At 36.8% G+C, this 27,331-nt stretch overlaps 2 protein-coding genes across 12 annotated transcripts in view; one reads left to right on the top strand and one right to left on the bottom strand.

Annotated features, from left to right (window-relative positions):
- The window catches only part of DYNC1I2 (dynein cytoplasmic 1 intermediate chain 2), a 29,488-nt gene extending 8,540 nt beyond the window's left edge, over positions 1-20,948 (top strand). For 7 of the 10 annotated variants that reach the window (XM_064660869.1, XM_064660868.1, XM_064660864.1 and 4 more), the window contains 13 exons: positions 2,833-2,892; positions 4,144-4,259; positions 13,021-13,110; positions 13,336-13,498; positions 13,587-13,686; positions 14,182-14,307; positions 15,241-15,387; positions 15,691-15,804; positions 16,156-16,289; positions 17,278-17,422; positions 18,241-18,381; positions 19,362-19,487; positions 20,168-20,948. In XM_064660869.1, the coding sequence (XP_064516939.1) occupies positions 2,833-2,892; positions 4,144-4,259; positions 13,021-13,110; positions 13,336-13,498; positions 13,587-13,686; positions 14,182-14,307; positions 15,241-15,387; positions 15,691-15,804; positions 16,156-16,289; positions 17,278-17,422; positions 18,241-18,381; positions 19,362-19,487; positions 20,168-20,281 (1,576 nt within the window). In that variant the 3' untranslated portion in view covers positions 20,282-20,948. The remainder of the gene's footprint in view (positions 1-2,832; positions 2,893-4,143; positions 4,260-13,020; positions 13,111-13,335; positions 13,499-13,586; positions 13,687-14,181; positions 14,308-15,240; positions 15,388-15,690; positions 15,805-16,155; positions 16,290-17,277; positions 17,423-18,240; positions 18,382-19,361; positions 19,488-20,167) is intronic. The other 3 variants (XM_064660867.1, XM_064660866.1, XM_064660862.1) reach the window with 1 other exon arrangement.
- A 2,691-nt stretch (positions 20,949-23,639) lies between these two features.
- Positions 23,640-27,331, bottom strand: part of SLC25A12 (solute carrier family 25 member 12) — a 47,987-nt gene continuing 44,295 nt past the window's right edge. For both annotated transcript variants that reach the window (XM_064660856.1, XM_064660857.1), the window contains 3 exons: positions 25,062-25,220; positions 24,778-24,868; positions 23,640-24,245 (listed from right to left, as the gene is read on the bottom strand). In XM_064660856.1, coding sequence (XP_064516926.1) covers positions 24,056-24,245; positions 24,778-24,868; positions 25,062-25,220 — 440 coding nt within the window. In that variant the 3' untranslated portion in view covers positions 23,640-24,055. The remainder of the gene's footprint in view (positions 24,246-24,777; positions 24,869-25,061; positions 25,221-27,331) is intronic.

Below are 27,331 nucleotides of genomic sequence, written 5' to 3'. Positions count from 1 at the left end.
AAGCAGATTTTAATTATTTTAAATCTGTGATTATTGCTTATTAAATAGTAATTTTATATTTAAATTCACTGTCTGGAAGAATAAACAAGAAGTACTTGATGATAACTTTTTAAAAAGAAAAGAACTTTTTCCATTCATACCTAATTTAAATTCAGTATGAAACAGTATGTATAGGCCACATACCTGTAACTGAACACCATGTTGTGTGGTAAATTTATTTCTACCTCATCAGTGCACTGTGCTCTCTGATTGTATGTTCTCAAACATAGTAACACAGTGTTGTATGCGTACATTTTCTTATGAAACCCTGAGAAAACTCATACCCTAAGCCTCAGTAGCTTCATGCATTTTCAAACTTTAAATCTGTGTCAAGATTGTGGTATTAAAGGCACGGAGGTATGAATGTACAGCTAAATTGAAGGCATTATAGAGTCCCTCTAAGAGTCCCCTTGCTTATTCTCTGACCACTGGATAATATTCTTCTGCTCCCCCGGGAAAGAGGTGTCTGTATCCCAGACTGTTAGTTCAAGTTCATACATTTCTAACATACCCATACATTTGAACCTGAAAGTTGGACTGTTTGATATCACTTGGTCTTTTTTCTGGTATTTCACAGGTGACTCATATCAATATAAGATGTGTTAGAAGGCTTCTTCTGTGATGCTGAATCTTGTCAGTAACTCTTTTACTAATTAGTAGAACAGTGTTCAGACTGTTCCTGCTGTTACTTCCATCTGTCTTGCTCTGTTTTCATCAGTAAAGAGTTGTTTCCTAGTTTGAGCCTGGTTTTTTCCCTTTTCCTCAGTTAAGAGTATAAGTTTAAGACTAGAAATTAATACAGTTGGTTTACTTTTTGGCTAGGTGGATGCTTAATAGAACTAGTTCAGAAGCAAAAAAGACTTTATTTAGAGATATAGGAGGCATTAGGAATGTGCCTAGATACAGGGAAGTTCAGGCATATGTGGAAGAATGGGCACTTCTGTTAACTGAAGCTTGTAGATAAATTCATTTAACTCAAGGCATAACAAACAACTGGAAAACTAAAGAAACAGTGGTTTACATCATTTTGGTACATATGTAATAGTTGAATTTTATCTCAGAATGTTATCTTTATTTTAAAAGAATATCTCTGAGAAACGTTTAATTGTTTATCCTGCACTGCTTGTTGACTTCAACTATTTTAAAAGACAGACTGTCCCTGGCACCACTGCAACAACTCTTGAAAGTGAAGAGTGCTTTGAAAGCAGGGAAGCTACCTCAATAAGGGCTAGATCTTAAGCAGGTGCAAACGTTGGAGCCTTTTAGATTTGTAGCCCTCTCCCCAGGTTCCTCTCAAATGGGATTGAAAAAGTTGAGAAAATGTTTGACAACTATTGTTGTGATGCAACATTTGTATCTCTAGCTAAGTTACCCTTTGCAATGTGAAGTTTTGGGTGGTGGTTTGGTTTTGCTTATAATTGAGCATGAAATGCAATATACAGCTTGAAGTCTCAGGCACCAGATTAAACTCCAAGCTTAATTCTCTTTGGGCAAGAATGACAGCAGAGATGTAACAAATAAGTATACTCAAACTAATTGACTTCAGGCTAAAATCATGTGTTTTCTGATGCACAAAAGATATGAAAAGGTTTTGGAGATATAGGTGTGAAGTTATTGCTGTGGATGCAATTGATTTGCTAGATATGAAGACCGTGGATTTATAATTCTTAATTAAACTATGATTAATACTTCTAATGCATACTTTCTACAAGAACAAGGTAGTGCATGACACTCATATTTATGAGCTTTTATGGCATTGTGTGTACATTTTTCAGATCAACTTTGCTTTTAGGAATTCTGCACCTGATTTATAGGAAAGTTACCATGTATGGGTTGAAAATGTAAAATTACTTATTTTCTTTATTCAAAAATATGGTATTTTTATATATATATAATAACATCTGAGAATGTCAGAAAAAACCATGCATGTTAATCTGTTAATCTCTTACAAGTGCGTTTTTAAAATTCTGCCCAAGCCTGATAGCAGCCAATAGACTACATGAAAATTTGTGAAGAAAGGATGAAGGCTAAAAATGAAGGGGGAGGGAATATTGATTTCCCCCTTCATATTTCTTCTGATACAAAAGCGACTTGAAATAGAGCCATTCTGTTCATTATTCCACATGACTTTGAAACGTATTATTAATCCAAAGCCCACTATTTCTAAGAGATTTTAAGTATCTTAAATGGAGTTGGCTCTAACTCAGATGACACTTACAAGCCCAAGGCAGTGCTTAACCCATAATTACTGCAATGTCACATCTTGGAAACTCTAGCAGTTCTCTATCCCAGTGGAAATGCTTTTTTTACCCCACTACCAAAAGGCTTATGTGTTGACTCATTTCCTTTACCAGTATGACAGTTTCCTCCACATATTTACTGCTCTGGGCAAGTTTGCATTATGTTAACAAATCTGTCTTCGTATGACATGAACAAATTTGAACAGATTTTAAAAGGAATGTGAAGTTTCTAGTGGTTCTTGTCAGTATTTTTATTTGCCTTTCATAAGAGCTACATTTTTTGCAGGTCTTTAACTTTCAGTCTTTAAAATAGTTTAATTCTTTTCTGATAGCTCTGAATTCTGTGTTTTCTTCTTAACTTTTATAATTACTGCATGTGTTATTGCACTGAGTGCTGAATTTCCCATAACTGATGTTGCATTGCCTCGTTTCTTGTGAATAATGAAATAACTATAAGCTTGCTGTAACTCTAGAATTTTATAGTGTGTATTTGCTTCACTAATCTCTGGCCTTTTTTGCTAATGCTGCATGATTGTTCAACCTGGGGTATCAGGACGCTGCATTGGGATACTGATCCATCAGTTCTTCAGCTCCACTCTGATTCCGATCTGGGGTATTGCATAGATTTCTTATATTCCCTCTTTCATATGCTTATGGATAATATGTATATTATTATACTTATATTATATATATAAGAGCCTATTTTTTCTTTAAGACTTCAAGTTGTTGTTGTTAAGAAACTCTTCTGTAAGTAATAGAAATTCACTGTCCCTAGAATTTGCTTATAATGGGAAATTTTTATATTATTTAATATACATTAGATGCTTATTTCTAATAACAAAACTTATTTGTGTTTCCTTTGAGTCTTTCTTTGACAAAATGTAAACTTTAGGAAGTAATTTATTTAATATAAAAAAGTTAGAATGACTGCATTTAAAAACAGAGCAACTCCCGTCTTTTCTTATAAATATGTTTATAAAAGCTGTATCTCATTATAAGCACTTACTAGAACCTGTATTGTGCTCTAAGAATTATGATTCTGCTCACCAAAACCTTTCAAAAGGTGTTACTCTTCCACTTTTATCTTAGGAAAGGAGTAGATAATAAAAAACTCAATTTGATATAGGTAAATTGTTGGATCATTGCAGTATTATTACAGGACATACTGCAATTAACTTTTGTAGGAAGCTACAAAGACTGAATTAATTTTGTGCCAGTTTTGGAAGTACATTATATATTGTAGTTTGATGTTAGCTGTATCTGCCTTTATAGGATCTTCCATAAACTAAAGCCAGAAAGCTCAGAGGTTTTCAGTATTGTGCTCTGGAATAACATATTATGGATAAATCACTTGTCAGTGTGAATTTCAGGTTAACTTGCAGTTCTGCATTCTAAATACTGTGTTAGAGCTGAACAAAAAAAGGGCAGCAAAGTTAAAAGACTAGGAAATGCTTCTTCCTGCAGAATAACTAGGTTGCTTTGCAAACTTTAAAATCCTAGAACTGTTGCTGTACAAACATGACTTGTCAGCAGATCTGTTCCACTGAAAATAGAGATGTGTCATGTATGTGGCAGTGCTCTGGTCAAACGGAAAGAGCAAAAATTTAAAATTACGTCCTACAGTCCAGATATTTATGTATGCATATATTTCTTTTTGTCACAGATGTATAAATAGCTGATTTTAAATAATAATGATAAAATATTAGTCATAATTGTGTGACTTCTTCAGAGTTGAGCTTTCACTGGATTTACGTTTGACACAGCAGTGCTGTGACAGGATGACTTGGGTATTACTGTGGGCAGAATATGAAATAATTAATAAAGTTAATTTTTTTTTTCTGATTTCTGTATTAATTTTATTTAGACGTGGACCTGTTAAACTTGGAATGGCCAAAATTACACAAGTTGACTTTCCTCCTCGAGAAGTTGTTACATATACAAAGGAGACGCAAACACCTGTTATGACTCAGCCAAAGGAAGGTGAATGGTTAACTTATTACTACCTGAGTTATTTTTTGGTTTCTTCGATTATAATAACGATGACTGGCTGAATTAAAACCAGCATTTGTGATCTTGAAACTTAATAAGGTAAATGAAGGTTGATATGTGAGATAATTGATATCAGTTCTGTTATTAAACTCTTACAGGTCTTGCTAACTGTCATTCCGCATCTTGTTTAACATCACTCTTACTACTGATACGTGGTATTTTCACACTCCTAGTAACTGTTCAGATTAGACACTGAGTTGCTTAATTAGCTGACAGCTGATAAATAAATGGGATATATTTTGCATTTATGATGTTTTAGAATACACACACAACCTGGCACATGTAGGACAGGGACGTGATTTGAGACAACTGACATGGCTTCACCAAGGGCAAGTCCTGACTGACCTACTGGCTTTCTGCAGTGGAGTGACTACATCAGTGGACAAGGGAAGGGCTACACATGTCATCTCTTTGGACTTCTGTAAGGCCTTTGACACAGTCCCCCACAACACCTTTCTCTCTAAATTGGAAAGAGATGGATTTGGTGGGTGAACTGTCAGTTGGATAAAGAATAGGATGAACAGCTGTATCCAGAGGGTAGTGGTCAATGGTTCAGAGTCCCAGTGGACATCAGTGACAAGTGCTGTCCCTCAGGGGTCCATACTGGAACTAGTGTTATTTCATACCTTTGTTAATAGACAAAGGAATTGAGTGCACTCTCGGCAAATTTGCAGGTGACACAAGGCTGAGTGGGGTCGTTGACATGCCTGAAGGATGGGATGCCATCCAGAGGGACCTGGACAAGCTCTAGAAGTGGGGCCATGGGAATCTCCTGAGGTTCAACAACACCACGCACACTTGGGTTGGGACAACCCCCAGTATCAACACAGACTGGGTGGATGAACAGATTGAGAGCAGCCCTGCTGAGAAGGACTTGGGGTACTGGTGGATGAGAGGCTGGACACGAGCCACCAATGTGCACTTGCAGCCAAGAAAGCCAAACGTGTCCTGGGCTGCATCAAAAGCAGATCAGCAGATTGAGGCAGATGATTCTGGCCCTCTTCTCCACTCTCCTGAGACTCTACCTGGAGTACTGCATCCAGCTCTTGGGTCCCCAGCAGAGGAGGGACACACACCTGTTGGAGCAAGTCCAGAGAAGTGTCACCAAGGTGATTAGAGGGATGGTACACCTCTTCTATTAGAAAAGGCTGAAAGAATTGGGATTGTTCAACCTGGAGAAGAGAAGGCTTCAGGAAGACCTTATAGCAGCCTTCTGTTACCTGTAGGGGTACATGGCTAGGGTGAATGGCTTTACACTGAAAGAGGGTAAATTTAGATTAGATATTAGGAAGAAATTCTTTACTCTGAGGATGGTGAGGCACTGGCACAGGTTGCCCAGAGAAGCTGTGACTGCTCCATCCCTGGAAGTGCTCAAGACTAGCCTGGATGGAGCTCTGAGCAACCTGGTCTAGTAGAAGGTATCCCTGCCCACAGCAGGGAAGTTGGAACTAGGTGATCTTTTAAGGTCACTTGCAACCCAAGCCATCTTGAAGGCTGTGTATCCTTACACCGACTTAGCAATTAACCCCCCTGCTTCTTAAGAATTTGAATTTTTATACCTGGCACTTGTACTTTGAGTTTTAAAAGAAGGAACTAATTTATTCATTACCTTATGCAGCCATTAAACATGGGCTTTCTTTCTGAGTTGTTTGCTTTTCAGAAAATAAATTTTTCCAAAGAGAATGTGATTAGTTAATAAATTTGCTTTACAATGTTGAAATACTTGAATTTAGCTGCAAACGAAAATACTAGTCTTGACCTGACTTGTGTGCAGTTCTACAACACAATCTCTTGGTAGTTTAATGTGTCTGACTTTGAGTATGTGTCTTTGCTAGCAATTTTAGTACCTAATTCTAAATTCATAATTTTGCATTTTCCTGCTCTTTAGTATGTGAACTTTTGGGTATTTATGCAAGGATATATCTTCCAAACTTCATTATTCAGAGAGCCAGAGGATATGCTTTTTTGCTAACTGTGCTTCTTTTCCATTCTTCATTTTGTCTGTATCCCTGCGCAGATAAGTGTTTAGGGTTTTCCTGCTTTCATTTCTCCTATGACCTTAATGTTTCCTTTCTCTAATCCCTCAGGTCTCTTTTTCTTTCCTCTGTCAAGTTCATGGAATCTGAAGACTCAGTTCATAGTTTATGTGCTTGAAGAGTTTTATTTCTGCTGCCTGCTGACAGTGGAAATTGCTTGGGATTGTATGATCCGAGTTTCACAGTGGATAGGCTGTAGTTGAGGTTTACTGTAGTGCAGTTGGAAAGGTGGTCATCTTTATTTCTGCATTTACCAGAAAGCTCTCTAATACATGTGTTGTCTCTTGATCCATTCCACCTTAGAAATACTGATTTCTTTAGGGCTATCATAAATTTTTTAATGTATGTGTGCTTACAGGTGCCTTTTCATCATATTAGTGTCAAAGATCTTTTTAAGGTCTATCTTCAGACTGCATGAATACATTCATAATTAAGCTCTGTGTTCGCATTTTACAATAACAACACAAATAGGATATAGGCTTAAAAAAAGAGTAAATCATGCTGCCTCCAAAAAAGGAGTCACTAGGTAAGAGACTTTTATTGTGGGAAGAAAACTTTGAACTCTTTAAAAACAATTGACAAAAGCAATATGCTGAATTTTTGGGTGCAGTTAGATAAATTTAAATTCTATAAAATGTGGCTTATAGATTCTTATTCTCACAATCCGAGTTGTCGTGGTTTTTATTTATCTAAGAGCACATACTGTAAACAAAGTTACCTTGCAAAGTACACTTGAAAGTGGAGCTTGCAGCCTGGATTTACACCTGCAGTAGCTCCTTTCTACAGGAACAAAGTTGCATCTGAGCTGGGTTAGATCCAGTCCAGTGTTCACACCTCCGTATAAAATGAAGTGAACCAGACCCTTAATTAATATATCTCGAGATTTTAAAATACTGCTGGAGCTGTGCTTTTGAATAAAGGAAGATAGAAGCAGTTTTATTAGATATGCTGTGCAGTTGTTCTGCAGGTTTAGGTCCGCTCGTGCTGTAGGTTTCATTGTGCTAACACCGATTTGGAAGCAGGGGGGAGGAAATAACAAACCCACAACAAAACACCAAATTAAATAGTTCTCTCTGATCCAATTCTGTGTGGCACAGTGGTTTTGTAGTTGTATTGTAATCTGAATTAGGAAACATTCAAACTACAACTAGTCTGTCCCACCAGAGACAGATAAATAGGAAATAGAAGTAAATTAGTTTTAAAACAGTTTCCAGTTGTTATGGAAATGGCAACACATACCAAGTAAGTTAAATAGGAGAGACTTCGTGTCCTCAACTAAAAGTTGGCATTTGGAAATGCCTGTTTTGGATTCACTGTAACAGTTAAATTAATTTTGAAATGTGACAGCTTCCTTGGGTGATGAACAGCTTCCTTGGGTGTGCTAATAGTTCTTGCAACTTCCATTATTTTAGTGCAGTACTAATATGTTGATTTATTATGACCTCGAAGTATTTGAGAAACTGCCTGTCTTAGGAAGATTAAGTCTTTTTTATTGTAAAACAATAAAATCGGGGTCTCCTAGAAGTCAGTTTCACTGAGATTATAGGTTGAATCTTCTTTAGAGTGGTAAGTATTTTGTCACAGGAAGTCATTCACTGTATACTGAACTCTATGGAATCTTAAACTTCCCCATTAATTGAAGTTAATAAACATGCTTCATATAGGAAGATGAACTGTTTCATTATAGGAAGATGCTCACATCCAAAGTACACTTAGAAGGTAAATTTGCAATACTTGTTGGGGTGTTTTTCCTCACACTATTGGTTTGATTTTTTTCTCTTAAATTTTCAATAGCCTTAGTTTTCACCCTCCTTTCCTGTAGCAGCTGTATTTGTTACCTAAAAGAAATGAAATGATGAAATGGTTCATTGTTATGAGGAATATAGCAGAGAAAATAGGTCCTTTTTTTTCTGTGTTCTTTTGGCATGTTCTGTTTCTGTTTTGGTGAGTTTTGTCATTCTGTACATACAGTAATGATGACTATCTTTTTTATTTAGAGACCAATTAAATTATTTTTGGCTTGGTAAAAGTGTTGTGCCATACTTGATGCTGTTCTCCCTTACTTGATAAACTAAGCCTGAGTGTCTCTGTCTGTATGCCATTACTACACTTCAGTAACTTGTCATGATCATAACATGAACATACAGTGTTTAGGTTGCTTCATTCCGCAGTATCCTTTTTCTAACATCCCCTTTTCTGCTATTTCTCACTGATGCTGTGTGTAACACTTCTCCTGCTTCTCTCATTGTTCAATTTTGGTGTGGTCAGCTGGTTATTAGGGCTGTTATTTAACCTCTATTTGGCAACGGATTTTTCAGATCTACTGTCTGAAAATACATTTGAAATTATCTTCCATTCCTTGACTCATTTTTTTCTAGCAGGCGGCAGAAATTGTTTCAACAACAAAGATGTAATTCAGATGTGAACTGTGGTATGTCTTAATGTTCTGCAGGCTCTATGTTGGCCACTACACGCAGTACTGTAATCATTGGTGTTAATTCTTTTTTTCTTATCTATACATCTTGCCACACTGGTCTCTACTATACTATTTGATCTCTTCCTTTGTGATTTGATAACATATTGTCCAAAATCACATGGAAAGAAATTAGTCACCAATATGCCCAGTAAAGATGTGTTCTGAGTCCTTGAAGTCATTAATTCAAAGAAAGATGGGATATAGGGGAATATGGTTTTGCTCAGCTGTCACAATTAAGGCAGACAGTATTAATGTATTAGCTCCACTCTTTGAGGAATAATTGTCTGCTAATGTCTCCAAGACAAAGAATTAAAATATTAAGCAGAGTAATAACAGTATGGTGTATAGGATTTGGTTCTTGGATGCTGTTATGATGAATGTAGCATTTATGCATTTTAATATTTTAATAATAATAACAGACCTCTGTATATTCTTGTATGATCCTTGTGGGTCCCTTTCAACTCAGAAAATTCTGTGATTCTGTATTATCTAGTACATGCCTTGAAATGTACAGTGAAATATAGATGGGAAAACTTGATATGAAGACATTCAGCTTAACAAAAGCCACCCATTTCACAGATGATTTAACTTTGATTAACCTACTCTGCAGCAACAGATTACTCAGACAACTGGAACTGCACTCTACAGTATTTATTGCTAGGTGCAGCCTAATTTATAGCACTGCTTTTCTTTCTGTCTTGCCAAAATACATCACAATTTCGATGTTAACTCAAAGTAAAAATTCAGTGGTTCATTAAATCTGTTTTTAGCATTCATTGACAAGAAATTTGTTGCCATTAAAGATTGCATAAAAATAGCAGCTACTTTGCTGCTCAGTTTGTAACCTTAGATCCCCTGTTTGCCTGTCAGAAACAATATGGTGCAAAGCCCTTAGCATATTATAATGAATATTCATTAATATGTTGATGTGACAATCCCATTTCCTGTCTTCATGGCCTTATGACTTTTCCTAGTCTTAGCAGCCTTTTTTAAATCTGAAATTGTATTTGGTATACTGACAATTGAAGTGGCATAAAATGCCAGTAGGGACAGTCAATAATGAATAAGGGGGATGAAGTTAGGAAGTTCCCTTAAGGTTTCCAAACTGAGCTGGCTGACTTGAAATAAATGCACAACTGTATTGTGGTTCTTGACTTCATAAATGTGGAACTTTTTCAGAAATAGTGTGTCCAACCTTTCAGTCTTTGGGTGATACATTATTATTATGCCAATTCCTTGCAAATTCCAGCATCTTGCTTGTTATCAAATAAATTCAAGATAAAGGAGACACAAGAAGAGTAATTAAAACAAACATTTCTTACCTCTTTTGTAGTCCAGTAGTTTAATGCTTCCTTTTTTGATCGTAAACTTCTCTGAGAAAGCATCCCAGGTTTGGATAAGAAGCATTCTAGTTTTGGATAATAAGGTCAAGAACTTGTATATGTGGGGGTTTTTTGTTTTGGGGTTTTTTTCCCCTACAGATCCCTGAATGAGAAAGTTTGCATATGACTCTTTTTTAGGCAGAAGGTTTTAGATTTATGTAGTTACAGATAAATCAGTGAGATGACATGTTCAATTTCAAGTCTGATACTTCGAGAATATTAAAATAAGTGCTGTATCCTGCATTTAAATGCAGTAATATCAGCTGGCTGTATGCAGTGAAAGTACTATGAAGGAATTTAGAGCTCTGTATAATATATGCCATTTATGTTTCAAACATTAAAAGGCAGGAGCAATCAACTATATGATCTTCTGAATAAAATATGTAGATTAGAAGGTCACTTAGCACTAAGGGGTTGACCGTCTACTTTGACAAGAAGTTGACTCCTGTCACTGAAAATGGTACTTAGAATCAGTGTAGTATGACTAATGGGGGGTTGGGCTGAAATTTCTAATTTGGGACTTTCAAAGCTAGAATAATGTATCCAGGGTGACCCAAAACCAAATCTATGAATTTGAAGGCATCATTTAATTCTGCAAGATTGATTGGCAGAGTGAACAAGAGGGGGATTTTTATCGAAGTGACTGTAACGTGAATATGTGGTCCTGTATTTGTTTTTCTTAAAATCCATGTATGTTAACTCATATTGCATTTTTTAATTAATCATTGTTCATACCTATAGTGATTTGACATTAAGAATTCCATTCTTTAGAATGGCTATAAGTTATACAGTTTTCAGGTTACAAGTCTGCTGTACGTGCGAATCCATCTAAAAAGGAGCAGTGTCTTTCTGTTTCTCTGCGTGATTATTTTGCCCAAAAAAGCTTTCATTTTTTTTAAGTAGCACAAAAGCTGTAATTGGCATGCTTTGTAAGGAAGTGTCAATGTGCAAGAGAGTGGAGATCACTAAGAATTCTTTTACGGGTTCTTTCCCCTTTGCACCACCGCCTCCTCAGCAGGGTCACTGAGATCACTAGCTTTTCTTGAAATGGCCATTTTCACTGGCAGGTGCATTATACCCTGTATTTTCAGATTGTTTTTCCATTCTGAATGTTTGGCAGGTTGATTGCTCTGGCTGCATTGACGGAGAAAGGGCTGACAAATGCGGTTGGGCTGGCTGAAAAGACAGTGATTACTGTTTTCCTTTGTGGCTGATTGAGGCCCTTGAAAGGAAAGATTTTAACCTTCACCATTTGGTTCAAAAGTATGAGCATATATTGAAATCATTCATGCCATTTATCCTAGTTCTGTAAACTTGTCAGAACATAAAAATCGCTCAATTTCAAGTAATGTAGGATTGGCATACGTCATTATCATTTTGATTAAGTTGGAGTTTGTATTATTGTGTGCATTATACGGTGTCATTTAAAGCTTTCTTTCCTGCAGGTACAGTTATATTTTTATTGCCTATACTATGGAGTTAGAAAGATTTTCAGACCTCTTTAAACCTATCACTATGTGTGTGGTTTGGCAGCTGGTATGGCCTACAAGCTGTATTTTGTTTGCAGGGTAAAGGCTTGTCTGTAGACCTCCTGGAGTGCTGGTAATTGCACAGGCTTGCCATTGGGGAAAGACATGATTGGAAGCAGTCAGGCAGAAAAATGTTGTGCCATCCCATTGCCACCTCATAGTAGAGAGACAATCCTAGCAGTACCATCTGGTTGTTGCTATCTAGTCAGCTGGCCTGGCTGCTGGGACCATGGCTTGGCAGCTGGTTCCCATCCCTTAACCACCCCCTTTTTTTTTAACCCTTTTTGTGTGCATGCATGTGGATTTTTTTTTTTCCTTTAGTTTTTGTGTTAGATAACTTTGAACACGGGTCAGGGAGAGGCTGCAACAAACAAGCCTAGTCCCTGTTGAATACTGTCTCATTACTTGTGATGAGGCATGCAGCACTCTCCTGCTGCCATTCCCTTATAAGCAGATGACATAGCTGTTTAACCAATAAAAAGAATCTTTTCAGAAGCTTATTCTAGAAAGTGGATGAAGAAAAGCCAGGAAATACATATTCCACTACACTAAGTAATTTAAAGGTATTTTCTGGTTTACAGTATTCAAAGAATAAAATGTAGAAATGCAGAAAGTGCCGTAAGCCTTGTCAGTATTCCCGAACATTAACATTTTGTTATTCATTGCAATTAGGGAAAACACATTTTCCTGTAAAGTTCTCATTGCCAAACATGATACAGATAATGAGACTTGCATCTAGAATGACAGAAAAAATGTAATCTCTCTGCTATTATCCTTAGCAAAATTTGCCTCTCGGAATAGCAACCTGAAAGCTAATGTAAGCCATCTTCATGCCATGTGCAGACCCATTAGACTCTGATGGTTTCAGATCACAGATAAGCAGCTGCTCTGTAGACTTAGACACTTGATTTTTCTTTATTCTGCAGCATTAATGTGTCAATATGTTACACAGAACATGCATCCACCACATGGTTTTGTGTGGAATCATGAATTCCTGTAAGAGATTTCTGCTTTGGATTCTTTACAATTTCTTATGTGTCTTAGTTCAGTTTATGCAACTACATAATTTAGTGCAACTAAAACCCAGGTGTAGACAGTATTCCAATGATATTTTGGTTGCGATAATGTTATCCTGGGGACTGCATTTTACAAATACAACCATTTTAAGCTGCATGATACCGTTTTACCTCAGGTTATTTGAGATTCATATGGAATGTTACTGTTACTCTTTAGAAACACTGACAGTCTCACCATAATGTTTCTCCTTAGATGAAGAAGAGGAAGATGATGTTGTTGCACCAAAACCATTAGTCGAACCTGAGGAAGAAAAAACATTAAAAAAAGAGGAGGAGGAAGAAGGTACAGTTTACCTCAAGACATTCTCAGTGTGCTGTAAAGAAAGGCATCAATACATTTTTAACTTTTTGTTCCATTAATTTAAAATTAATTTGTTAAATATCAATCAGCTAGCAAAATATAAAATGTAAAAATTATTTTAAATCATGATAAATACTCGTTTTTCTTTCTTGAAAAGAATTGGTGAAAGCATGCAGTTCAGAAAACATATGTATAAATTTTTTTCAGCTGCCCCTCATGAACTTACAGAAGAGGAAAAACAACAAATTTTGCATTCTGAAGAATTTTTAAGTTTCTTTGATCACTCCACAAGGATTGTTGAAAGAGCCCTTTCTGAGCAAATCAACATTTTCTTTGACTACAGTGGAAGAGACTTAGAGGACAAAGAAGGGTAATGTGAATGTTGCTAACCTGTGAATGTCCAATACTTTTAATTGAAAAAGTGATCTAAGATTAATATCTCCTAATTCTCTTTATAGAGAGATTCAAGCAGGAGCAAAACTGTCATTAAACAGGCAGTTTTTTGATGAACGTTGGTCAAAGCATCGTGTTGTCAGTTGTTTGGACTGGTCCTCTCAGGTAAGAAATAATGCTTAGATTAAACGGTTACCTTTGTAAATTGTTCTGTGTATTTGACTCAAATAAGAAGTACAGTTGATACAGGCTGCATTTCTAAATATGTTCTTGCCATGATTTGCAAAAAGTAGACAGAGCTGTTAATCTTTTGTGAAAAGTAGCAAAAGGTTTGTATTATGAAAAAAGTCTTTGGCATATTTGCTTTTGGTTTATGGACTACTTAAAGGTAACTCCGAGCTTCACTGAAAAGAAAGCTCACTTAAAAGTACTGGGTTTTACAGTTAAAAGCAAGTTATGATGAAAGAACTGATGTGTACATTAATGCTGTTTTATGAACTAAATTAGTAACAGTTTTAACTGACAATTTTTCATTCATTTGTAATGTAAGGTGATTTTTTTTAACCCTATTTTGGTGAAAGAAAGCAAAGAGTCTGGATTATCTGAACCATTAGCTAGTCATCTTCCTTACTTTGAGTTTTTTTTCCACTTATTGTGCAGTACCCAGAATTACTTGTAGCCTCTTACAACAACAATGAGGATGCACCTCACGAGCCTGATGGGGTCGCCCTTGTATGGAATATGAAGTACAAGAAAACTACCCCAGAGTATGTCTTTCACTGCCAGGTATGATTCTGTCTTGGGAGGCTCAAGATTTTATCATGATGAATTTGGACAAGTACCTTCCTGATGTTTGTCAATACAATAATTTCATTGGGCTGGCATTCACTTTAACCACACTTATTTGCCAACAGATGTTGATAGCTAGAGATTGTGGCTGAGAAACATTATCCTGTTTCAGAATTTCTGACATCATTCAGAATTCAGTCGTGTTTGAGAACTGATTTTCTTACTTTATTTAAAAAATAAAAAAGTCTTCTTGTGTAATGGTTGAACCACAAAGGTTTGTATGTAAGGGGATTGAGTGGGATTGCATATACTACTACAGCTTATTTTACTGAATAAAATGAAGACAGCCTGAGGAGATGGAGCAAGGATGAAAACTAGAAATATGCATCAAGAAAAAGGCAGATGAAAGTTTTCTAGTAGTTTTCTGAAAGATAAAAACATGCAAATCTCTTCCATTATGCCAAGCCCAAGATAGCCACTTTTTTTCTGTTGTTTTAGAAAATTACATAGTTGAATTGAAATTTAACCTCAAGTTGTCACATTACTGTCAAAGCCCAGATTGCAGAAGTAACTTTGTTGTATCAAAATGTATTTCTACATTCTCTAAGAAAATAAGCACAGAATTTGGCAAAACATTATCAAAATTTTGTGGGCTATTGGGCCTTCCTTTGCTAACAAACTGTGCTCAGAGGAATACAGATGTATGCATGTGAAAGAAAAGACAAGGAAAACTTCATTTTATAATGATAAAAAGACTGTGGAGGGGTCAAAAAGGGTATGTGAATCCTTAAATTCATTGGACACTGAAACAGTGTATTGAATAAATCTAGGCAAAGAACTTGTTCTGATATTTGTCCTCATTTTCTTTAGACATAGTGTCATTGAATGATAGTTTATGTATATTTTGTTGTTTGTTTTTCTTCCTATCAGTCAGCAGTGATGTCAGCTACATTTGCAAAATTCCATCCCAATCTGGTGGTTGGTGGCACATACTCAGGCCAGATAGTGCTGTGGGATAATCGCAGCAATAAGAGAACCCCAGTGCAGAGAACTCCACTGTCAGCTGCTGCTCACACGGTAGGAGGTGAAATATCTTTAAGGACTGTGCCATGTTGAGATGTGTTTAATGTCTAGGAAACTGTTCAGTGCACTTGATTGATTTTTCTGAATGTCCAAAATATGGACATGAACATTTAAGCATTATCAAAGTGTCAGAAAAATAAGTATCAGTTTCTTAGGGGAGTATTTGTACTTTTGACAATCTGTTCAATCTTTTATGCTTTGTTAAAAGGTGAAGTTGTATATTTTACTGTATGTTAATTATATCAGAACCAGTTATTACCTGTAAATTCCTTTCTGATAGTATTTTACATTTCTTAGCACCCAGTGTACTGTGTGAATGTTGTTGGGACCCAGAATGCTCATAATTTGATTAGTATCTCAACTGATGGGAAAATATGCTCTTGGAGTCTGGACATGCTTTCCCAACCACAGGTAAGATAACTTTGGATATATACAGTATTTATTCCAGGTTAATATTTTGTAAAAAAATTTAACTAACTTTAGAAACAGTAATCAACAGTTTCCCAACACCCGGAATTAAAATAGCTTGATATTTGATAAAATATTTGCCCACCTGTGGAATCAAATATTTTCTGTTGATCCTTTTGTATTTTTTTGTTGCACTTTTATTAGTGATGGAAACAATTTTAATAAGAAAACTTCCTTATTCCTGCCCAATCTATACAAGTGAAATAAAAACCCCTTCCTATTGCAAAATCTAAATGATTTTGTAGGTGTTAATATTTCTTTTCATAAATTAAGTTGCTGATATTTTCACTACAGGACAGCATGGAGCTGGTTCACAAACAGTCCAAGGCTGTGGCTGTTACCTGCATGTCTTTCCCTATTGGAGATGTCAACAACTTTGTTGTTGGCAGTGAAGAAGGCTCAGTGTACACTGCATGCCGTCATGGCAGGTGAATACAAACTTTAATTATTCAAAGGAAATAAAAATAGTGAAAAGATGAGTCCCTGCATGCTTTACACTCCTAAAATTATTTAAAGTGCATATTTCCTCCTTTGTGTTGAAGGAGTTCAAAGTAGCTGTTTGTGAATTGCAGTGCACACTTTTTCCTGAGTAAGAGCTTCCTTAAAAACAGGAGAAGTTGGAATATTGAATTGGTATTATGAGTTGTGTTGATGAGGACAGCATAGGTTACTGTGGTTTTATTCATTTGAATTGTAGCAGAACATTCCAAACTTCGTATCAGTTTTGTAGATAATTGTACAGTAACATCACGCACAAATCTTAAATTGGCTAGCTGTTCTCCTGCTGTTCAATCTATTTTGAAATTGTCTTGACTGTATCTTATCAATTGCTTTCTTAAATACAATTGAGTGTCCAGGTTTCATCTCAAATACATATCACCCTCGCTGCACAGCTTTTTGGTTCCAAAATACCCAAAATTGTATCACTTTTGTGTAACATCTTTCCCATCTGTTCCCCCCCTTCTTTTTCATTGCTCCTGATAGGAGGCTATTAGGGATATATTGTTACTGGTTTATGTCTGAACCCCGTGTCCATAAACTTCCCTTAAATCAGTGGGAGTTTTACGCTCATTCCCGAAGACTGGATTTTGTTCCTTGTGTGAATGGAAGTTTTAGCTATTGCTTGGAGGACAATGTAGTTAAATGTGTGGTCTGGTACCTGCTGAATGAGTCTCTTCTCCCTGGGATATATTCTGGCACTGAGGGTTAGTAGAAAATAGATGTTGAACTTAAGGTCTGTTTTCAAGCCTGGTCTTCTGCGATCCTGCTGTGGTGAAGCCTTTTGCAGTGAGGTAACATCCATATAAAGCAACAAAATCTTCCTGTGGCTTTGTTTAAATTGCATTTCAGTGCTATCTCTGTCTGCAGATGTACAGTTTCCAAATAAATTAACCTTGGTTGTATATTCTGAAACAGCAAAGCTGGAATCAGTGAGATGTTTGAAGGACACCAGGGACCAATCACAGGTATCAACTGCCATGCAGCAGTTGGACCTGTAGACTTCTCACATCTTTTTGTCACCTCTTCTTTTGACTGGACAGTAAAGCTTTGGACAACTAAGGTAACTTAGATAGTTCAGTGGTTTTCTTCGTAGCCCTTGACACAAGGTGGTGCTATAATGTAAGCTACTTAAGGCAGTTCACTAACCTGAAGTCAAATCCTGTGAAGCCCTGAGGTTCTTAGCTGCAGTCCTGCAAAGAGGAGGCAGCTGACGAGCAAAACTACAGTTAACAACATAAAGCTTTGCTTTCAGCTTGTGCATCATTTGTATACTTCTGATCCATTCTTTTCACCCTTTTGCCCTTTGTTATCAACAATGATTACAATGTAATCAAATGTAAATCATGTTGTAAAGTCAGTTGCTTCATATATTCATAAGGCAAATGTTTTGCTACAATTTTTGTGGAGGACTAAGGGACAGCATTAAAACTGATGGCAGTTAAACTTCATGAGGCTCACAATTGAAATATGTCATTCCCATTGCCAGAATTACTTCTTTGTCAGTTTGATGCCCTGAAGAATGCAAAGCAGAGGAAGCAGAGTTAGAATCTCCCAGTAATAGTCTGAAGTGCTGTCAGTGAATTATCATTGGCTTGATTTACAAGATTCTTAATGTGTTAAATTTACAGTCTTTTAAAATGTTGTCTTGCTATTGTTTTACAGTAGCAGCCAGCAAAAGGGCTGCATGCTTTGGAAAGCATACCTTTAATAATAGCATTAATTTTGGGCTGGTTTCTGCAGAGGCATTTTTTTAAAGCAAGTCAAAATGTGAATTACTTTTTAGTTATATTGAAGTTCTCTATTTTGGTTTGCCCTTTAGCTTTATAATTTTGAATTGCAGGGTTTGGGTATTGCATTTTCATCTTTGCTTTTTTTCAGAATAACAAACCTCTCTACTCCTTTGAAGACAACTCAGATTATGTTTATGATGTGATGTGGTCTCCAACTCACCCTGCCTTGTTTGCCTGTGTGGATGGGATGGGCAGACTTGACCTGTGGAATCTCAACAATGATACTGAGGTGAGGAAGTCAGGTTAACAGTCAAATGTAGCTGGAAAACTGTTTGTACACTTAAAAAAAAGTCAAGAGTTTACCATAGTGTTTTGGTTTGTTTTTTTGTTGTTCTTAGATATTCTGTAGTTCAAGTAGCTTCTGTGTAATAGACTGCATTCTTTGATTACAGGGTTGCAACTTAGATGACTCCTTACAATGAATAACAGCAATAATTGTTTTACCTGTGACCAGAGTGCAAAACATCTACTGGTGTAACACTGATCCATTTTGTGAAAGTGATTATAGATCTCCCACTCTGTGACCTTGTCAGCCTATAGCTTAACAGTGTGAACGAACCTGTTACCACAGCCCACTGTTGTTCCTATTGCCATGGTAATACTGCAGTGAAGGTGTCATTTGTTTCTCAACTTAGAGAACTGAATGCATGAGTTTCCAGCATGAGTTATGAACTTCATTATAGTATAAGTCTTTTCCAAGACTTGTTGGAGGTAGGTCAGAGGAAAAACCTGACAGATACTTAGTACTTAAATTTCACCTTCTTAAAACTACATATAGAAGAAAGTTGTAGACCATATGCCAGCCCCTGGCTTCAGATTGAAATTACCTGGTTCTAGCCTTTTGGACAGGACTTGACGTGCTAAAACACCTGATTTCATCCCTGCCCTCTGTCATAATCTTTCTTGAGATCCCAGGGCTCCTTGTTGTTGACTTCCATGCATGTCTGTGCCTCCTGTCTCGCAGGAAGAGTGCAGATGTGCTTTTTGATAGAGAACATTTGAACTTTGGCCAAGAGACAGAAACTGTGTTGTTTTAGTCATGTCACTGAGAGTCTTTATATGGTGTGCAGTCTCTGATCTGCCTGCTGCGCATCAGTTGAAGTGCTGGGAACTTCTTTTGATACAACACGGAGGGAGTAGGTGTGTTCTGTAATCTACAGCTTATGGAAACCTGGTGCATTTTTAGCAATGTGTTTCAAATCCACATAGGTACCAACTGCAAGCATCACTGTGGAGGGCAATCCTGCTCTGAACCGTGTGAGATGGACACATTCTGGGAGAGAGATTGCTGTAGGTGATTCAGAGGGACAAATAGTTATATATGATGTGGGAGAGGTATGTATACCATGTATTGTGCAAAGTATATTGAGTTTCTTTGCCCTTTACTGAGCAACTTGCTTTTCACTTTTTTTCTCCTGTCATTACAGGAATCACTTTTAGGTCTAATTTTTATTTTCGAATTAAAGATTCCTTTTAGGGTTTTATTTAGGGTGTTCTAGCATAACTTTTTAGTGTGCTGTCACTCTGTTAAAAAGGAAAAACATTACTGTAAGGCTGGCAAAATAAGATGAAAGAACCAATGGTTTTGTTTGTAGAGACTTTGTCTTCTTTGTAACTGTGGCACATGTGAATTGTGACTGCAGTGGAGCAGTGTTGATTTTGTTCCTACAGGGAAGCTGTCGCTATTGCAAGTATGTGTACTGCAGTAGTACAAAACTGATTGATGGGCTGAGGATATAGCATTAGCATTCAGTTTTGGAGGCAGTCTCTCAGATGGAGGTGTATAGCCCAAGTTTGTAATAATATCATTATATACTTAAATGTAGGATTCTCAAATTCTGCTTGTTTTATTAGTTAGAGCTATTGATGGTCAGACTGTTTTAAAAAGTGACACTAAATAAAGGTAAGCTTTTCTATGAGAACCTCTTCTGAATATTACTTTAAGTGCTCTGCTGTTCAAAGTGAGCTCAGATTTATTTATCATTAGGTCTAAATACCACTCTCTTTGTCCACAGCAAATTGCTGTTCCTCGTGGTGATGAGTGGACTCGCTTTGGCCGGACGCTGGCAGAAATAAACGCCAACAGAGCTGACGCAGAAGAGGAAGCTGCGACCCGAATCCCGGCCTAGAGCTGGAAAATAGGCAGCACTGGTAGATTTGTGAATGATTTGATGCAAATCCTAAAAGTGCAAGCATGTGTCGGTTCAAATCATAGCTTAAGGGAGGAATGTATGGATTCAACTATGGACTTTGAAAACATATTAAGATCACTGAAAATCAGATCTTGCATTGTCACTTTTTATATATAAATTACAAGCACATTCTTGGATTTGTGTAACTTTTAATACAGTTAACTTTGACTTTGCAAGGAACTTACTTTGCTGAAACACTAACCTGGTATAAATTTGCTACTTGGCTTCTGAAAATTCCAGTCTGAAACAGTATCTTTCTGAAAAGTAGTTCTGTTCCTAAAACTTTCTGTATTACACAGACTAACCTTCATTAGGTAGTAAATGTCTGAAGCATTCTTTAATGAACTCCTCAAATTACCCATGGATATGCATGCTTATGTTCCAAGTAAATGTCATTGTTCATATATAGATAAGCCTCAGACTCTGGTAGTGGGTAATATATGTGAATAAAACTTGTCTGTAGTTACAAACTTACTTGATAATCCACCCTGAATTATTGAAATACATATTTAATACCAAGTTCTTTTTGTCTGAATTGGTGCATTAAAAGGTGAGATTGATTCATAAATAAATACGAGAACTTGTCAGCTGCCCTGACCTCTAATCTGTGTCCCTGCAGTAGTTTAAAGTTTCTGGGAGCTGCACCTTTTGTTTTACTATACACATCACAGAATTCTTTTCTACCTTCAACCTCCACTTCTTACCAAAGCCATTGGCCAATAGGAAAGAGGCTATTGTCAAATTTTTCTTTTCCAAAGGATAAGGAACTAGATTTTTACTTAATTTCTATGGCGTGATGATTTGCACAGGCTTGCTACTAATTTTGTGTATTAAGTTAAAGGAAGATTTTTTTCATTGATTTTTAACATTTTTGTTGAAAACAAACTTTGTAATGGCTTCAAACAGAATAGGTGCAATTTCTGTTAAAGGTTAATTTTTTTCTTTCTTAGCACATTATAAAGTTTAAAGGCGTGGGGGCCTATAGTTGCTTTTGGGTTGGTTTTGGTGGTTTTGGGGTTTTTAATGAATACTCTGAGTTGTAATAATTAGATTCTAAACCAGTATTGATGCCTTTAACTTAGGATTCTACATTTGTTTCTTCTGTTCTTAAATCTGCTACAAGTTTATTGTTTTCTCAGAAGAGCTGGTTTTATATGCTTAAAAATAGGAAATAGGCTTGTATTTATTGATCAGCTTTATGTCCAGAAGTATTCTCCTTGTTTCTTCATTGTTTGTATTTTAACTTTTCTGTTTTGTTTGGATTTTTTTCTGTTTCTCCTCCTCTCAGTTCTGTTATGAGTAGTTTATAGAGACATAGGCAGCAGGAACAGCAGTTCTGTCTTCAGGAGGGTTTTTTTTTTCAGTGGGTCTGAAAGTGAAATGTGTTCAGGCTTCCATTGGTGTTGGTGTGTTAAAAATGTCTGTGTCCCCCCCTGCTTTCCCATGCAGTCAGGCTGCTTGGTTTGCAGATACTTACCCTGCATGTTTTCCTCAACCATACAACAGCAGCTCTGTTCAGTTGAGAAGCGTGTGAACTACATAAAGAACAGGCACATCATGCGATGGTTTGTACCCTTTGGGCACAAGAATTCTTAGTGAGCAGAGTGTCTGTTTTCATGACGGTTTGGGGGGAGGGGGTGCTTGGGATTTTGGTCGGTTGTTCTTGTGGGTTTTTGTCCTGAGAATACATTTCTGTCAGACTTTTTCTTTTCAGAAATCCAGTAGATGAGACTTTCTTCCAGTGACTGTTGCACACATGCAGGTCATATGGCGCTAGTTTTGTGTAGTTTCAACCTTTTAGTAATTTTCATTTATTAAATTTAGTACTACTCTATATTCATTCCTGCTTGTTTTCCTCCCTCCCAGAATAGCTGAGTCCAGATTAAAAATGTTGTCAAACCCACACCTGCAACATGGAGACCAACAGTGATGGTAGGTACTATAAATGACCATTCTGGGAGCCAAACTGTCCAGATTTAGAGCTGTAAGAAATACAAATGTTGTTGTGCATTGTAAAGTCTCCTAAGGCCTTGATCAAGTCAGTCAACAAGCTGTGACTAAGATTAAATGCCAGTGGGTACCCACCACTTTTGTATCTGTTTAGAAAAGCACAGGACAAAATATACAGATACAAGAGAGGGTTCCTGGGAAGCCTGTCTCTGTCCAGAGAACTGTACAGAACAAGAAATTCCTTAAACAGAATAATAAAGACAGGAAGCCTTCTCATTGGGTTATATATATGCATGATGCAGAATAGTGATCAAACTCCCAAGGTCTATTGTAACTTCTGGCTCACTTAATATTATTAGGCACCAGAATATTTTGTATCTTGCTTGGAGGCTAGAGCTGAAGGAGGGCTTGTCTGTGTAGTGTTCAGTTTTTAAGAAGCCATTTCTTCATAAACTGACTAAATCTCTGATTGGTCTGCTATCACCTGAATAAGTAAATAAGAGAACCTTGAATCAGTTCATACCGCTGGGATACGCTGCACTCTGGGGGGCTAAACCCGAGAAGAAACACGTAAACCTCAAGATAGGAGGCTGCTGTGCTTCAGTGAGCAAGGCTGGAAACCCACCCATCTCTTCTCTGGCTGCAAGGGCAGTATAACTTCTTTTCCTCTAGGACTGTGAAAATCTAGATTCCCCTATTTCCTCTGACATTTTTGCATTTAAATATTATACCAGGGAAACTTTCAGCAGACACTAAGCCAGAAACAGTTCAAGCTTTTGCTTTTTCCTCCTCTTTCACTTCCACTCAGCTTCCACTCCAATCAGTTTTGCATATAAAAATAATACCTTAAGTAACTTTTTTTTTTTTACCCCCACAGAATAACATAATCTTTCAATGGTACAACAATCTAAAATAAAGAGAATGCCTTCAATTTTTTTATAACAAGGTTTCTATTCTGGAAAAAAAGCACTCTGAGTAATAAGCCCTGTAAAAATTCTTGAGTCTGCTAATAACTGGCAAATCTCTCATTGTGTTTTAAATGTGCTACCATAGAGGTAAGATCTATTACACATTTACTATGACCATTTATTTCCAGATAATTCCTTGTCACAAAGTAGTGCTGCAAAATAAAATATTGCCTGAGCTCATCTAGTTACTGTATCCTCTTACACTTACAATCCAGCACATGGCATTTTAATTCCTTTGCTGTAACTAGCACTGAAGTGCATTCCTGCAAAGGCTGCGTCCTGTCCTGTACGTTCAGTAAGTGGGCGCATCTGATCTTTAATCTGTGGAAGTTGTCCTACTGGACAACTTTCTCTAAACTCAAAGAAGTGAACTGATGTGTTTTTAAACATTTTATTGTCACGATTGTTAACAAAACGCCTTCAAAACATCTGTACATTTCAAACTATTTTGAACTGCAATACCCATTATATAAATGTACGTGTATAGATGCCCTGATGTCTCTGTACAAAGATGTACAATATGTACAGTAACATTAAATGCAAGCTGTGCAAGGCAAAGTCTAGGCTACAGCTTCATGCCACCGGTTAAAACAAGGCATAGAACCACAGCTTCAATCAGTTCCTTGTGTGTAAATAAATAAATGCAGGTATGTATGAATATTAGAAAGGAGCAATTAGATTTGCAAGCTCAGTTCAGCTAGAACACATGCAGCTGACTGGGAAAAATACAGTAGTACTCTTGTGAACTCTTTCCACCGCATCACTTCGTTAGGTTGAAACATCTTTTCAGGATTCAGCTGCTACTTTTTGCTTGAACTGAGGTGATGCCAGGAGCTCGAAACTTTGGAAGATATAAACCAAATTTATTTTCTATACCAGCAAATGTAGCTGTAGCAAGTCTATATCCGCCTATATGTGCAGGGTTTACAGGAGGAAGATCTGAAATTCGAGTTTTTGGGGCAGCTTCTGATCCAGCAGGTTTGCTGTTTGAACAAAGAAAAAGAAAAAAAGCCTTTTTGTTATGAAATCTAGACTAAGAAATAACTGTAAATAAAGTTACTCAGGCTTAAATACCTCGGTCTTTTGTCTGAGTATGGAAGACTGTTAAAGCTGACCTTAATTAACTCTGATGGTGAAGTGGAAGTCAGACCACTACTTAATTTTAAATCAACCCCAAAACTGAAGTTACAGTTTTACTGATAGTTTTGTAAATTCTTTTAACTTCCAGTGCCATGAGGAAAATGGACAAAACTATCTTGCTACAATGGAAATATAAATTAGTGTATTGAAATAAATATGAAATGGCTCTTTATTTCCTCATCTGTTTAGAAGGAGCATGCAAGTTTCCCTCAATTATGTAAAAGGGGGGGGGGGAATTTTTTAAATGGTGCAATTTTAAGTACAGGTGCTCAAAGTCAATGAGTTTTAATGGGTCCCATGCATGAAAAAAATAGTTTTGTTTTTTTAAATTTGGTAGTTGTTTTGTGCAAGCTAAATAGCAAATACTTGACTTACAGGCCTCCAAAATCAACATAAAACCATCTCTGCAGAAGTTCGTAAGTGACCAAAGTAACACCAAACTGGGGTGAAGATCTGAACACGCGAGCTGTTAAATATTACAAATCACAGTGTTAAACAAATGAAAGAATTTCTCAGGAGAGAAGCTAAACACTTTTAACAAGGTGTTATGTTTTTCACAATCAGACCTTGTAAATACTGCTCTAATTTGAGTCCTTAACAAAGCAAGTGGTAATTTGTAGGTTTGGGGTCAGCCTTAATATTGAGAGTCCGTTTCTCACCTCCAGCTCCCTTCCACAAAGCCGAAGGGCCTTCTTCCCTCAGAATCTTCCTAAAGCAGTCGATAACTCCACTGTATGTTGTCTGACCAGCGCGAGCTGCCACTTGCAGTCTTGTCTTGATGACATCAGCAGGGGTTACCAAAGAAGCAGCAGGCACACCTTTTAGAAGAAAACCACATTTAATTTGCACAAAAGATCTTGTAAAAGATGAAACACTTCTAACTGAAAAATACAACTGCAAACTTTCAGATTTTTACCAAAAATGCAGGTTCTTACTCTTGATGCTCATATACACTGTTGTGCTTGGTATAGTTTTGTGTTTCTTTTAAAGGCTATAACTGATAGTAAAGAGAATAAACTATCAACAACGAATCTCTCAACATCTTCTAGTGGTCTGGCATTAACAGTAGTTTAAAACAAGATAAAAGAGGCTATATATGTAATATATAAAAATTAGTTATGCAGCCTTACTGTATTTATTAATACTCTACAACATATTTTGCAAGTTACATAGATGATTGATTTGGGAATTGAATGCTATGCATCCGTTTGTTAAGGGTGCTAATGAGAAAACTACTATTTAAAACACCTATTCTACAGAAACGTGTCTGTACTGCTGTTTGGATTGTTCTGCAGGAGAATAGATGCTGTTTACTTCAGTAGGGAAGCCATAAAAAGACTGAGGACAATGAAGGTGTTTTACAAGTCTGCTTAGTACCAACAGCATGATATTAGCCAACAGTGATGGAAGAACAAATCTCCACTTCCAAGGCACCACTCTTGGCTTTCTAGCCAAAGGAAAGGAGAAGGTTTTCATAAATGTACTCCACAGTATATAACTGTTATCTGAGAGATTTCTGAATACTCGTGAATACTGTAAAAATTTAATCCCCTTAAAAAAGATGAACCATCTTCTGACTTAGAATTCTGAAATTAATTTAGACTTCTGTTGAACTTTTACAGTTTGTTAATATTGAATTAAAAATTTTAACAAGACACTGACTTGCATAGGTGATGATAAACTCTAAAGTGTCACTGACCAAGTCAGGAGGTTTTAAAGGAAAACAGAAGCACTGTGGTTAACCCTACAAGCACACACTAATAGCAACCATAAGCAGATTTCCCTTTGCAGGCAGATCCATTCAGACTGTATTCTTCTGGCTGCGCACACGTAACAGGAATAGAGCGAGCAATTGGGAATTTGAAATCTGCAATTCAGAAAGGCAGATTCCTGGACATACTCTGAAACTAGGCCTGCAAGATTTACACACATTTTTAATAGGGTTCATCACTTAGTATGAGTAACATAGAAACACCAATCAAATGGAGAGAAGCTGTAAAGGTTGCAGTCTAAAAATAAAAAGTCTTGTATGAGACACAAGTTAGTGATATACTAAAAGATATATTCCTGTACGAGTACAGGAAGCTAAATAATTTTCCACTTCTGGCAGCTCTGCACTACTGAAGGATAAGCAGGGCTACGAACACTCATTTCCTAGCTGGTCTCCTTTCCCTCTGGCACGAGGAACACACCAGCTGGCACAGAGGAGGTGCAGCCAAGCTCTGTATCAAGTCCAGTGTGGGAAATGCTCTTCACACGCAGGCGCTTGTGACTGATGTGTATATAGTGATTCCTTAGGATTGTAACAAGTAACAAAGGGTCTTGCTCAGCCCAAGGGTGTTTCTAAACTGCAGATTCCAACACTGAGTTGTTCACAGTGGAGAGGCTGTGTGCAGATACCTGGTTTTCATCCAGTGAGCTCATTCTTTGCAGTGCAGAACCTGGTGATCTCTGGCTGCATGTTTAAATATCCACCACTGCAGTTCCTACAGCTTCTATTTTTATACCCCTTGCCATTCAGTAAAAACTTTTTATTACAGCTGCATATTGTCTGTATACTAAGCTTGTTTGAGAAGCCTTAAAATATTTTAAATTTGAGAGCATGATACTTTAACTTCAGCTTCTTTACAAACTAATGCCATATTTTTAGCAAATAGATTTGCACAAAGTTTCTTTTAGTTATTCTAGAATCCAAAACTAGGTAAGCAATTTTCTTCCGAGCTCTTATGATCTCTCATTTTATGTTCATCAAAGATTCAAATTAGCCTTCAACTCTGAGAGCTCAGTAACAAGTAAAACCCCATTGAGACAGACAGATCAAATTTGACTACAAGTTGCTGAGCTGCATTACGCTGTTTATCCACATTATGCAAATGTAATTAGCTCTCATCAAAATTACATCGCCTCCCACTAAGGATAACAGTGATCA

Source organism: Pseudopipra pipra, chromosome 7 (assembly GCF_036250125.1).
Source record: "Pseudopipra pipra isolate bDixPip1 chromosome 7, bDixPip1.hap1, whole genome shotgun sequence".
NCBI classification, from domain to species: Eukaryota; Metazoa; Chordata; class Aves; order Passeriformes; family Pipridae; genus Pseudopipra; species Pseudopipra pipra.
The sequence above is the reverse complement of the archived record's forward strand: the minus strand, read 5'-3'. Positions and strand labels throughout refer to the sequence as shown.